We start from the raw sequence: 14,502 nt of genomic DNA on the forward strand, positions 1-14,502 counted from the left end.
ACCTGCCTACCCGTGTACTCAATACCGGACAGGTGACAGGCAGTCACAGACAGTGCACATTGAACCCTACCGCTCAGCCTGACTACCAACATCCTTACTGTCCAAGAGTGTAAGCAGGTGTGGCTGTCGCGTCACAGTGGTCAAGCACGGCGGTCAAGCCACGGTCTGAGACGCTGGCGTCCTGGCTGCTCTGCCTTAAATCTACCTTCCCAATGGAAGGCAGTGGAGGACGGCTCAAGGGCTGGGACCCACTCACATGGGGTACTTACGAGTTCTCTGCCCCGGTTTCTGCCTAGCATGGCTTCAGCATTTGTAGCCATTTGGGGAATGAATCAGTGGATGGAAGACATGGCCATCTTTCTCATTCTCAACTCCTCGAACTCTGCCTTTCAAATGAAGTGCTGGCCCAGTGTCTGAGCCCTGGTCACCTGCACGGGAGACCTGGATGGAACTCTGGGCTCCTAGCTGGCCCAGTGTCTGAGCCCTGGTCACCTGCACGGGAGACCTGGATGGAACTCTGGGCTCCTAGGTGGCCCAGGGATGTGAAAGAGGGAATCACGTCATGAGAGCTCGCTCTCTGCCTTCAAAGTAAAAAAAAAAAAAGATGTTTAGGGGCCTGGTACAATAGCCTCATGGCTAAAGTCTTTACCTTCATGCACCAGGATCCCATATGGGTGCCAACTCATGTCTTGGTGGCCCCACTTCTCTTCCAGCTCCCTGCTTGTGGCCTGGGAAAGCAGTCGAGGACGGCCCAAAGCCTTGGGACCCTGCACCCGTGTGGAGGACCCAGAAGTGGCTCCTGGCTTCAGATCAGCTCAGTTCACTTGGGGGGCGAACTAGCAGATGGAAAATCTTTCTCTGTCTCTCCTCCTCTCTGTAAATCCTTCTAGTATGGTGGTTCAATAGGCTAATCCTTCACCTACAAGCACCAGCATCCCATACGGGTGCCATTTTTGTGTCCCGAATGCTCCACTTCCCATCCAGCTCCCTGCTTGTGGCCTGGCAAAGCAGTCGAGGACAGCCCAAAGCCTTGGGACCCTGCACTCACGTGGGAGGCCTGGAAGAAGCTTCTGGCTCCTGGCTTCAGATTGGCTTAGCTCTGGGCACTGCAGCTATGTGGGGCATGAATCAGCAAATAAGTTCTCTCTGTATCTCTCCTTCTCTCTGTAACGCCGTGTTTCAATCAAACAGACACACAACAGAAGCTCATTTGTTACCACAGCTCCTGTGTCCTGTGCTGAGCTGTGGCCCTGGCTCCAGCCCGGGCTGGGTTCGCGGGGGGAACTGGGCACAGCAGCTCATTTGTTACCACAGCTCCTGTGTCCTGTGCTGAGCTGTGGCCCTGGCTCCAGCCCGGGCTGGGTTCGCCAGGGGAACCGGGCACAGCAGCTCTGTGTCATTCTGCCTTTCAAACGAACAAATAAAATTAAAAACAAATACAAAAAAAAATACCACCATTCCCCTCCCCCCAGCTCCTGGTCAGTCAGCTGTATTCCTCAGGACACACCACACCCAGCCACTGAACCCGCCAAGCCGGGGGAAGACGGCGGTGTGCGATGCGTGTGCTAGAAAAACGACCTGCAGCCTGTGCCTGGACTTCCTGACAGATGGCCAGGCTCGGTCCCAGCCCGCTGCTTACACGCCGGGTGAGGGGACAGCGAGCTCTTCCTCCTTCCTCCGGGCTTCCAGTTTGGAGACCCAAAACAGGGAGTTAAGTAGGGGTGAGATACATAACTAGGTGGCCTGCAAGGTTTCATTTTCTAAAATTTCATTTAGGGGCCCAGCACTGTGGCCTAGTGGCTAAAGTCCTCGCCTTGAATGCACCAGGATCCCATATGGGCATCAGTTCTAATCCTGGCAGCCCCGCTTTCCACCCAGCTCCCTGCTTGTGGCCTGGGAAAGCAGTCAAGGATGGCCCAAAGCCTTGGGACCTGGCACCTGCGTGGGAGACCTGCAGGACATTCCTGGCTCCTGGCTTCGGATCAGCGCAGCACCGGCCGTTGCGGTCACTTGGGGAGTGAATCATTGGACGGAAGATCTTCCTCTCTGTCTCTTCTCTCTTTATATCTAACTTTGCAATATAAATAAATCAATCAATAAATAAATAAAAATAAAACTTCATTTAATTAGTCTAACTTGAAAGGCAAAGAAACAGAGAAGGTGCTATGGAGACAGAGAGCAAGACCCTCCACCTGCCAGACCACTCGACGGCTTTCAAACAAAATAAAATGAAATTTTAAAAAATAACCTCACCCTAAAACAGTTGGTAGGGTGGTGGCGGGATTATAAAATACCTCCTCCCTCAACTGCCTGAATTTCTCAAACATCATTCAATGATTTACAGAAAAACATGTGAACAAACAGAAAATCAAACAACACTCTACAAAGATTAGCAACTCAAGTCAAAATCCAGCCTGTAAAGCAGGATCCATCAGCCCCCAGGCTTCTGCTCAAATCAACAAGATCACATAGAAAAGATGTGGCAGGGCCACTGAGGGTGCTGTCTGCTCTCCTGCCCAGTCACGAGTGGGGACTGGGCTCCTCTCCCAGCAGTGAGTCACGGCCCACGGGCGCGCAACCCCAGCCCAGATACCGCAATGCGGAAGTACCCTGCCTCAGCTCAGGCAGACACAGCCCGTGACATCATCCTCACACGTGCCAATGCCAGCAGACGGCCCCCACTGCCCTGCGAAATCCCGCCCGACTGGCTGACCAATCTGCACAAGCCCTTCCTAACTGGTCAGAGTACATTCTGGATCCATCGCTCCATGCCCCTTCCTCTGTACGTGCAGAGGTCAGGTAGCCCAGGACACTGTGAGTCTCAGCACTGCTCCAGCTGGAACAACCATCTGACAGTCCGTCTGCAAAGACTCGATGACGTTGCTCAGAAGAGAAAAACTGCTCAATGAGAGGCCACGAACCCATCGTTCGTGTACTTAGAAGTCTACATATGCCAATCCACAGCACACACTGGCACAAACCAGAGCCAGGCCGGGGTCCAGGCGAGGCCGGAATGGACTGCAACCCCCGTCAGTTCACATGCGGGCTGGGGGCGGCCGAGGCTGAGCTAGGCTGCTGCACCAGCTGGCAGATGCCAGGACCAGGGGCAGGCCAGCTCAGTCTGAGCTGTAGTGCCTGTGGGCACACACAGGACCCAAGACTGGGAGCAAACCTGGTAGGGGAACCTGAGGTACTCCCTTGCCAGGCCACTGCTTCCATGCTGAACGTGAGAGCTGAGACTGGGGTGGACTGGCACAGGGCAGACTAGGTTGGGCTAGGATGCCACACCTGCTGGCACACGTGGGAGGCAGAATGGGTGTGGGCCAGCTCCTCTGGCAAGTACCACGATAGGGTGGAAATCATGTCAAGCTGGACTATAGTACCCCCTTGGCAGGCCAGGGTCCAGGGCTGGTAGGGAAACCGTTGGCACTTTCCTGCTGGGAGCAGGCCAGGCTGGTCAAGGCAGCAGTACCTGTTGGCACTCTTGTGGGTGGGATCTGGGGATGGGTCAGACTGGGCTGGGCGGCAGCACACGCAAAGCTAGGAGCGGGGAGAGGCTCTAGTACAGACTGCTGAGGATCACCCCAGCGAGGCATGGCTGCAGCACCCACCAGTTCACCTGAGAGATGGGGCTGAGGGCGGAACTGACCAGGCAGCTGCGTCCACTGGTATGTGTACTGGCTGGTGCAGGTGGTGGACCAAACCGGACCCTGCAGTGGCTGGCACACACTTAAATTTAAGTCTGAGGTCACCCCAGATGAGGTTTCTTGGGGAACTCCCCAACAAGACCATTGGAATGAAACCCTGGCCACAGGGGAAATCACAATATATGGGCCAGCCTTGGAGTGCAGGTATCAGGACTGGGCCTTCTCAGTTCCCGATGCCCGTGCAGTGGTCAGCCTGTTCAGATGCACATGCGCGACATGACGTCAGCTCATCTGGGCCAGCAAAGAATGACGAGTCTCATTAGAGGAAGGAAAGCAGAACAGGTTGGACCACTCTTCTGGAGCTTAGCACCACGGACCTGGGCCTGGGGATGCACTGAGGAGGACCAGGTCAGCCAACAGACCTTGGGAAGATTTTCTCAACCGCAGTGCAACAAAGCTGATGAGATCACAGAACTATCAAGCATCCAAGCAACGTCAGGTCCTCTAAGCATTCACCAAATGACAGCCCCCACCCCCGGGTGATGGTGCAGTTTGACAGCAAGGATAGGAAAAAAAAAAGGAAACATCTGTCCAGCCTCCTTCCTCCATACTTCGACCCTCCCCACCCTAAGAGACCCTATGTGTGCAGCTCAACTGTGCAAACAATATTAAATATTTAAGAGAGTAATTATTAGGGGCCAGCACAGTGGCCACAGCAGGCTGATCCTCCATTGCGTGCCAGCAGCCTCTACAGACACTGGTTCTAGTCCTAGCTGCTCCACTTCCAATGTAGCTCCCTGCTAATGGCCTGGGAAAGCAATGGAAGATGGCCCATGTGCCTGGGCCCTTGTACCCAGGAGGCAGACCAAACAGAAGCTCCCGGCTTCAGACAGCCCTGGCTCTGGCCATTGTGGCCATCCTGGGAGTGAACCAGCAGAACCAACATCTCAGCGAATGTGTCTCCTTCTCTCTGTAACTCTTTCAGGTAAAATACATAAATCTTTGGGGAAAAAAAAGTTTACATGCAGCACAATCTTCTCATGTTGGCTCATCCAACATCTCACTCAGTGTCCTGCTTGAGAAAGTCACCGGTCACGACAAGCAGGGAGCCGGGCAGCAAGCAGCCCTCGGCCACAGCCACCCGGAGAGCCGTGATGGCATTGTGGACACATTTCTGATCGCCTTCTGGGAGTTTATCAAATTTCTAGAGCTGGCCTTTGGCACCAATCTTTGTGTGTGTATCTACTGGAAGCCTAGTTTAACATGTCTGAAACTGCTGCTGAGTTCCCACCGCCACACTGTGAACCAGGCCAGCCTGCCTCTGTCTGATGAAACAGAAAGATTCAACTTCAGTTACATAGGAGCACCTTCCCCCTTGCTGAGCACACAGGAGCTGGCTCGCTGCAGGGACGTGGCAGTGGCCTGCCCGTCCTCCACCCCCTGCCCTCCCCCATCCCCTGCCCGTTCCCCACCCCCCTGCCTGTCCTCCACCCCCTACCCTCCCCACCCCCCTGCCCGTCCCCCACCTCCCTGCCCGTCCCCTACCCCCCTGCCCGTCCTCCACCCCCCTGCCCGTCCTCCACTCCCTGCCCCCCACCCAGCTGCACCCACTGCGCCAGGGAAGCTCATCATTTCCCTCCACCCACGCACACCAGCAAATTACCTGGTGCAGGCCCGGAGCTCTTATCTGTCCTCCTCTCCCTTCTAGCAGGTCCCGCACACCAGGCCCTGGTGACTGCCAGAGGACCAGGCCCGCTGAGCCTTCTGGGCCTCCCCGTCCCGTCAGGTGCATTCCCTCTCGTGCATGCCCACCCTTCCACCGAGAAGGTCCACGCCACCTTCTGTCTTCCTATCGTGACACTATCACACAGGCCAGGGAACTGGAGATCCAGTCACCAGACACAACGTGAAAGCAGGGCTCATGCTGGTTTTTCCAGAAAGAGGAGAAATACAGGGCAGAGCCCCCGACCGTCACTCACACCTCCACATCCTAACACTTGTGAAGAAACACTAATAACGCACGGAGTGGGTCTGGTGGCACACTGGGAAGCCGCAGCCCAGGGCACCTAACCCCCACGCCGGAGAGGCAGCAGAGTTCTGACCCGGCTGGAGAGCTGTGGCTGCAGATCATGTGGGAGATCCGAATGCAGCTTTGGGCTCCTGGCTTTCAGCTGAGCCAGCCATTTGTAGAGAGGGGAGGAGGGAGTGAACGAATAGATGGAAGATCAACCAACCAATCTCTCTGCTGCTCTGCCTGTCCAGTATATGAAAAATAATCAAATATTTAAAAAAATACAGTGAGGCCAGCACTGTGGTACGATGCAGCGCTGGTGTCCCATATGGGCGCCGGTTCCAGCGCCAGCTGCTCCACTTCCCATCCAGCTCTCCCTGCCAATGTGCCTGGGGAAGCAGTAGAGGAGGGCCCAAGCGCGGGGGCCCCTGCATCCATGCAGGAGACTTGGACAAAGCTCCTGGAACTGTCAGGAGTCAGAGGGAAGAACAAACTGGACAACTCTCCTGGATAAGCCGTGACTGTAAGCATCTGGGCCAGAGGAGACTCTAAGGTGGACTAGGTCGGCCAACAGAACTTGGAGATTTCTTTAACCTTGGAGCAACAAAACCAACAGGGCCTCAGCACTTCAAACCACCTGAGCAGTATCCTCAGAACGTTCTGCGCCCTGGGGACCCGGGATCACATCAGTGACTGTAGCCACCTCCACTCACTGATGTGGGCTGGCCACTGGGAACAGCCCTCCCTCCTTCTCTTCCCCAGATACAGGAGCAAAAAACAAAACTGCAAGCAATTGTCTCCTCCAAGTCCCCCATACCTTGACCCTCCCTCCCTAATCAGTGGTCCATATGGGCACACATCCTTCTCAACTATATAAGCAACACACACGCACACAGACATGCACGCACACACGCACGCTCCTGGCTCAGTCCTGGCTGTTGTGGCCACCTGGAGTGACCAATGAACAGGTGGAAGATACCCCTCCTCCTTGTAACTTTGCCTTTCAAATAAATAAAATAAATCTGAAATAAAAAAAAATTAGGGACTGCACTGTAGCACTGAGCAGAACCACCAGTGCTAGCAACCCAGCTGGGCAATGGACTGAATCCCAGGCTGGGAGCGCAGTGGGGGAGGGTCTCTGCATCCCTGTGAGAGTCCTGGAAGAAGTTTCCCACTCCTGGATGTGGACCACCACAGCACTGGCCATTGCGGGAGGGCCTTGCAGGACAAGCAGCAAATGAAAGAGCTCGCTTTTGCTCACTCACTCTTTCTTTAAAAGAAGGTAAGTTGGGACCTGCAACCTACTGCCTACAAGAAAGGCAGCCCACAGGAACCCAGTTTGAGTCCTGGCTGATCCAATTCTGATTCAGCTCTCTGCTAATGTACCTTAGCAAGCAATTCAAGGGCCCGGCGCGGTGGCCTAGCGGCTAAAGTCCTTGCCTTGAACGTGGCCATCCAGGCACTCCCATTTAAATGGATACTAGAGAATCCTCCTACGGCAGCCATCCTTCTCCCAACTGGGTCTTGAAGCCCGCGGCTCTGGCTTCCTTGCCCACGAGAGAGGACTAAGCCCCGGCCATCTCCACGCTGCAGTCCCTGAGGACACATGACGCCGTGTCACTGCGGACTGGCTTGTCGCACTGAGGGGGCAGGGATATGCTCCCAGTGCCAGCACAGGCCAGCTCAGGCCAGCCAGCGCCCCGGAGGAAGAACGCCCCTCTGAAATTCCTCTCCACTAACCCTTGGGGGCGAAATCAGGGCCAGGGTGGGTACTACCTCATCAGTCACCAATCTAACACATCTCCTCAACCGCAGGAAAATCAACTCAGAAAAAACCTCAGGCCCAGTGCAGAAGCCTAGCAGCTAAAGCCCTCGCCTTGCAAGCACCAGGATCCCCTGTGAGCGCTGGTTTGTATTCAGCGGCCCTGTTTCCCATCCAGCTCCCTACTTATAGCCTGGGAAAGCAGTGGAGGAAGAGCCAAAGTGTGGAGACCTGGAAGAAGCTCCTGGATCATGGCTTCGGATTGGTTCAGTTCTGGCTGCTGGGGTCACTTGAGGAGAGAATCAGCAGACAGAGGATCTTCCTCTCTGTACATCTGACTTTCCGATAAAAATAAATAAATCTCAAAAAAAAAAAAAAAAATAAGAGGGGGACCAGAGCGGTAGCCTAGTGGCTAAAGTCCTCCCCTTGCACACACGGGGATCCCACTGGGCGCCGGTTCTTTTTGTTTCTGTATCTGTGGTAAAGGAGGAGATAAAGGGAGAAGCCCCACCCAGCCCAGGTCCCCGACGTGGGGCATGCTCCGAGGGTCTTGCTCAAGTGGTTTTGATAGTTCAACAGTTATGAATTGCTGCCAATCTCACCATTCCAAACATGATGAAGTCGCTGCAGAATCCACTGATTGACACGGTCCACCTTAGAGTCTCCGTTTGCCCAGTTTTTCCCGGCAGCTCCACTTCCCATCCAGCTCCCTGCTTGTGGCCTGGCAAAGCAGCAAAGGACGGCCCAAAGCCTTGGGACGCTGCACCCGCATGGGAGACCTGGAGAAGAGGCTTCTGGCTTTGGATCAGCTCAGCTCTGGCCATTGTGGCTACTTGGGGAGTGAATCAGTGGACAGAAGATCTCTGTCTCTCCTCTCTGTATATCTGATTTTCCAATAAAAATCAAAAATAACTCCTTAAAAAATGTCAAGGCCATCAGAGCGCTCCCATCACCCATGCTCTGTGTTCGAGCGCGTGATGCCGAGGACAATGACCGTTGGCTTCTCTTTGTCGTGCCAGTCCAGGCATGTTCTCAGCAACCGAGGGACACCAACCTTCCCGGTCTCTCTCAAGAGAGACTGAAATGCTGGGCTTAACTACACTATAGACAGTCACGATTTCCCTTTCAAGATTGAAGACAAAGTTCCCGGCCCAGGCCACCCCCTTACCCTGGCAGCTGACCTCGGCTGGTCCCTGCCCAGCCCGAGAGCGCACTGTGGCCATCTCTGCCGTGCAACCCTGCCTGCGCCACACGGACCATGACAAAAGCCACATTCCAAGTACAAAGTGGACAAACATCACCAACACTCCAATATGCCCGGGGCCACAACTTCACACACACATTGTGACCAAAAGTAACGCCCCACAAGCTGGCACTCCAGCCAGGTCTCTTTAAACGAGGGGCTGGAATTGAATGTCGCCTAGCGCACACACCGGCCAGCTCATCAACAGAGACTGTGATCCGTGCCCTCGCCCTCTACCCCGACACGCTTCAAAAGGTGGCAGCTTCTTGTAAAACAATGCTCTGTATTCAACTGCAACTGTTTGCAAACTTCTTCCCATCAACAAAAGGATCAACCTAGATACAAGTGATTTCCCCTGCAACACTTGGCTGTCTTCTGCGGGAGTACAAGTCCACTTCTCCACTGTCAGCACCTGCTGGGCGGACAGCACCTGTGGGGACAGCCCGCTAACTCACAGACCAGCCCACCAGCAGCCAGCCCTCCCAGCCTCAGGCTCTCACTCAGCTGCCTCAGCGCAGCCAGGATGTTAATGTGATCGGCAAGACCAAGATGGGACTCATCCGTGGCCGAAGGGAGAGTGAAATGTACCAGAGGTGGGGCTGCTGCTGCTGCAGCACAGACAGCTAAGACATCACACGTGGCCCTCGCAGCCCATGTCCTAGTGCCAGTCTCAGGCCCAGCAGCTCTGCCAGAGACGACACAGGAACTGGATGGCGGTACACGTCACTTGGATGCAGCCCTCTGGAGACAAGGCTCATGTCCTCAGCTCCTGGCTTCAGCCTGGCCCAGCTCTGGCTGCTTCACCCCACTTGAAGAGCTTTGTCCCTCTCTTTCTGTTACTCTGCCTTACAAACAGAAGATCTTAGGTGCTTGGCACAGTGGCTTAGTGGCTAAACTCCTTGCCGTCATGATCCAGGATCCCGTATGGGTACGGTTCTGATCCCAGCAGCCCCGCTTCCCATCCAGCTCCCTGCCTGAGGCCTGGGAAAGCAGTTGAGGATGGCTCAAAGCCTTGTGACCCTGCACCCGCTTGGGAGACCTGGGACAGGTTCCTGGCTCCTGATTTCAGATTGGCACAGCTCCGGTTGATGGGGCCGCCTGGGGAGTGAATCATTGGACAGAAGCTTTTCGTCTCTGCCTCTCCTCCTGTCTATATATCTGACTTTCAAATAAAAAAATCTTAAAAACAAAAATAAAAGAGAAAGACAAATAGTAACTCCTAAAGCATCATGGCAGTTGACAGAGAGGGAGAGGAGGGGAAGAAGTTGGTTGAGGACATTTGGCTGCAGCAGGACGAGTCCTGCCATGGGCCAGGCACGCTGGCACAGCAGGCTTGTGGCACGGATAGCACTCCGATCCCACTCCTTGCTAACGTGTCCTGGAGTGCCTGCCCCCATGCGACAGGCCCAGATGGGGTTCTAGGCCATTGCCTTTAGTCTACTCTAACCCCAGCTGCTGCAGGCAACTGAGGGGCAACCCATCAGAGGAAGATTTGTCAATCTGTCTTCTAAACACACATCAGCACATCATTTAACAAGAAGCCTGGTGTTCTACTGTCCATATAGTGACTATGATAACAATGTGTTTCTCTTTGAAAAAAAAACACACACACACACACACACCATGGCGTGGGGTACTGGCACCATGGTTCAATGACTGAATTGGCCAACGGGCACCAGTTCCTGGCCCAGCTACTTCCCATCCAGCTCCCTGCCTACAGCCTGGGAAAGCAGAAGATGCCCCGAATCCTTGGGACCCTGCACCTACTAGAGAAACCCAGAAGCTCCTGGCTCCCAGCTTTGGATGGGCTCAGCTCCAGCCACTGTGGCCATTTGGGGAGTGAACCAACGGATACAAGATCTTCCTTTTTGTCTCTCCTTCTCTCTGTAAATCTGCCTTTCCAATAAAAATAAATCTTAGAACAAAACTGGAAGATAAAAGGATTCTGAACACTTCATCATAAACGAATATTAAATGTGTGAGCAGACAACTGGACATTACACAAATATCAAGGCATCGCACAGCAGCCTAGCAGCTAGAGTCCTTGCCTTGTACACACCACTTCTAATTCTGGTGACCCAGCTTCCAGTAAAAATAAATCTTTTAAAAAAAATGCTTTTCCGGTGTTTGTGAGAAAACACATCACTGGCAGGCAGGCAGAACTGTCAGCCTTTCCATACGATGGCCTTCAGTTCTAAGCAGCCTGATTCCCTAGCCTGCTTCCAAAAGTGCAAGTCATTACGGGGCTGAGATGCGGACGCGGACGCCGGGGCGCAGGGATGGGGAGCTGCCCTGCCGCTGGAAGCGCTCCACCCACGCCAGCACCAGCAGGGCGGCACTCCAGGACGCCTGAGATAAACGAATAACCTTTTTTCCCCCTCACGCAGATGTTTTGTTGCCAAGGGTAAAAAGCAGCCACTGATTTCAGTATAAACACTGTACAATAAAAATCAATTACAATGCAGATTTAAATTTTTTGATCTTAATAAAAAATGACCTGAAAGTGGCCAGAATCCTGACAGCTCTATGAATCCCGGTGACCCTGACTCCTGCGTGCACCTGACACGTTCTACAGCTATCTATATCCTCCGGATCTTCAACACTTCATTTCCACGCAGGAAGACACAGCCCGCCCCATGGATAACGGTTAACGCCCTTAAAATCACGTCCACTCCGAGCCTGGTCCGAAGGGCTCGCGCGTGCTTTGACACTCTCCGTGGACGGGCCCAGGCGATGTCGAGGGGTAGCCACGCAGGAGCGCCCCCATTTCCCGGGAAGTCCACCCCACAGCTACCCGGAGGCCCTGGCGGAGCGCGCCACGCCCAGCGGGGTCAGCGTGGGAGGACGCCATGCCGCTGGCTCCCGCGCACCTGCTCCCCGACCCCAGCCCCTCTAGGTCTCAATCAGTAAGGGGCTGTCCTCGGCACCCGTCAGGAGAAACACCCGCGAAAGCAAGCCAGGAACGGGGCGCGGGGCCACCAACAGCCGCCCCGCGGCCGCGAGGGGTCCAGGCGGGGACGCAGGGCGGGGGAGGGCGCGACCAGGCGGGCCCGACCCACGGCAGCACGGAGTCCCTCGGACACCGAGGCGCGAGCGATGCGGCCTCCGCCCGCGCCCGTCTCCACCCAGCTCGGCCATCTTGGGAGCGGCCAGACAAAGCGGCCCCATTGTCTCGGGGCGGCCTCCCCGCGCTCCCCGGTGGGCGCCGAGGAGGTCCCCGGGCGGGGGTCCCCGCGCCCGCACCTTTGAGCGTGGAGCGCTCCACCAGCACCGTGTGCACCTGCGGGTCCGACAGGAACTTGCGCATGTGCTCCAGGGCGCTCTTCTCCTCCAGCGCCGCCTCGAGCGCGGCGGGCGCCTCGCCTCCGTCCTCCAGCAGCAGCGGCACCAACTTGCGCAGGTGCTTCTGCAGCACCGACACGTCGGCCACATTCTGCACGGCCGACACCTCCAGGCCGGCCGAGCCGTCCTCGCCGCCGCCGCCGCCGGGCTCCGACATGGCGGAGCGCTCGGGGCTGAGGGGAGCGCTGGGGAGGCGGGCGACGGCGCGCTCGGGACACCGGCAGCGAGGGGCGCGAGGGGCGCGAGGGGCGCGAGGGGCGCGAGGGGCGCGACCGCCGGAACCGCACCCGTCTGTCCGCTGCCCGCGACTGAGACCGGCCGCCCCGGCTCCGCCCTGAAGGCCACCGGCGCCCGCTCGCGCCCACGTCACCACGGCGCGCGCGTGAGGGGCCGCCGCCGCGCAGCCCGCCGGGACTTGTAGTCCACCCGGCTGGGCGGGGCCCACGGGCCCTGCACCCAGAGCCCGGAGGAGGCGGCCGGGCTGGGTCCCCGGTCGGTGCGCGGTGATCGCTGCTGTGGACGCAGTTACCGACACGCAGCCCGAAGACCCCCTCAAGCAGCGGGATGACGTCATGGTGTGAACCCTCAGAGGGGGAGGGCATGAAAGGCCTGCCCGGGCTGGGGGAGGGTTTGAGGAGGGATGGATGGGCTGGTTAGGGAACATTTCTACAGAAGGGCTCAGGCTGCCTGAAGCTCCCGCTGTGGAGGCAGTGCACAGTGGAGCCAGACGTGCCACCTGAGCAGCAAGGACTGCCAAGGTGTGATGGGTGCACGCTCCTTAGGGCCAAGTCCTTGGCTTCGGCCTGCCCTGAGGGCCAGCAGGGAGGCCTGGCCAGCGCCTTTTCTCCCCTGGTGACGCTTCTCAAGCGGCCGGAGCGGCACAGGCAGGCTTGTGCCTGGGCGTTTGCAGTAGTGGCCTCTTGCACGGGTGGGTGAGGGGTGGGCATCAGTATTGCCTTTCAAAGTGCAAACACATCAACCGAGCTTGAGTTGTGGCGGGTGGAGCCGCAAACACCAAAGGCCTGCTCTTTTTTTTTTTTTTTTTGTCTGATAGTGCACTGTCACAGGACCCAGCCCTGATTGGTGTGGTGATGGTGGTCCGATCTTCTCCCAAAGCATCTTTGCCAAAGGCTGTCACCACACTCTCAGTGCAGTTCCCCGATGCCGGGCAGACCCCCAGCAGGCGAGCCTCATCTTTAAGGGGCTGATGGAAGGGGAGACAGATGAGCACGCTGTCCTCCCCACATCCGTGGACCCTGTGCAATTATCTCAGGGAGAAAAAAAACAATCAGGAAAGGTGCTGAGTGAGCCTGGCAATGGTGACGGCTCACTCGCGGGGCAGTCTCACCAGGTGCGGGGCTGTGTCCCCCCATTCCTGTGGCAGGTGCCAGGCTCTGTCCCCTCCCACCCTGAGGGGCAGGTGCCAGAGCACGCAGGGGCCTTGCGCACACAGTGGCTGGCTGCACCCTGACTCAGCGGCTTAGCTCGGGCGCGCGTCCAGGCGGCTGGACCTCTGCAGTCTGGTCCCTAGCCAAGCCCTGGTGGGAAGGATGAGAGTGTGCTGTGGAATGCGGGGGGGTGGGGTGGGGCAGGAGGGGTGCTGGGCGGTCCCAAGGTCGTCTGGACAGTGCCAGGGCTGAGGGGGAGGGGAGCTTCCCTCTATTCCTGGCCCAGGACGCGGCTGCCCCACCGCAGGCTGGCCCTGGCGCTGCAGCATGTATAGCTGCCGAAAAGGGGCGACGTCTTGGCCAAGCGCTTGGCATGGAGCCGGGTCCTCCCAGATAAGCCCCAGCCCCCTCCTGCTCCCGCCCGCGCTCTGAACCTCTGCTTTCACTTTCCACCTAATGTTCATTTATTCATTCATTCATTCATTCCATGCGAAGTCGTCCCCCTCCCGGGAACAGGGGCGTCTCCAGAGAGGCGGGAGCCGGGCACAGGCGCCAGCGCCCCACCTGCAGGACTTGGGGCGCAGCGTGGGGTGCACAAGGGGCGCTCAAGGCGCAATCCTGGATTCCCCCACCCTCGGGCAGCAGGGGATAGGGGCTCGGCCGCTCTTTTAAGCAGCTCATCCAGCCTCGTGACAGTGGCGAGCAGTGGCAGCCAGCTCCGGGCCCACGCTGGAACCAGGCTGAGACCACCAGGTGGCGGCCTGACGCTGCGGCGGGACGCACGCACACCGGCTCTCCATCCCATGGGCCCCCAAGGTCAGCAGGGTCGCATGTTCAGCGCGTGTCCAGAGGACGACGCTGGCCTGAGCCTGGGTTCTGGTGCGAGCCGCGGGACCTCCGTGGCGCCCCACCCCGCGTGTGCTGGACCCCTGGCTATGTGACCCCTCTGCTCTGGGGTCATCACGCCTGATTCCTCCTACAGTGGCCCCCTCCTGGGGTCTCACCACTCACGTACTTGTCATACCTCCTGCCTGCTGCCCTTCCCAGCAGCACCTGAAAATGTGAGCCCACAGCCCGCTCTCACACGGGACGGGTGCTGTAGCCGCTGC

The 14,502-nt window shown here is 57.2% G+C and overlaps 1 protein-coding gene across 1 annotated transcript in view; it reads right to left on the reverse strand.

The window, feature by feature from the left end:
- Nucleotides 1-12,227, reverse strand: part of DYNC1H1 (dynein cytoplasmic 1 heavy chain 1) — a 60,030-nt gene extending 47,803 nt beyond the window's left edge. Inside the window, exon 1 of the mRNA XM_058655500.1 lies at nucleotides 11,907-12,227. Within this exon, the coding sequence (XP_058511483.1) occupies nucleotides 11,907-12,162 (256 nt within the window). The 5' untranslated portion in view covers nucleotides 12,163-12,227. The remainder of the gene's footprint in view (nucleotides 1-11,906) is intronic.
- Nucleotides 12,228-14,502: the final 2,275 nt, after the last annotated feature.

This window comes from Ochotona princeps, chromosome 26, assembly GCF_030435755.1.
Source record: "Ochotona princeps isolate mOchPri1 chromosome 26, mOchPri1.hap1, whole genome shotgun sequence".
Lineage (NCBI taxonomy): Eukaryota > Metazoa > Chordata > Mammalia > Lagomorpha > Ochotonidae > Ochotona > Ochotona princeps.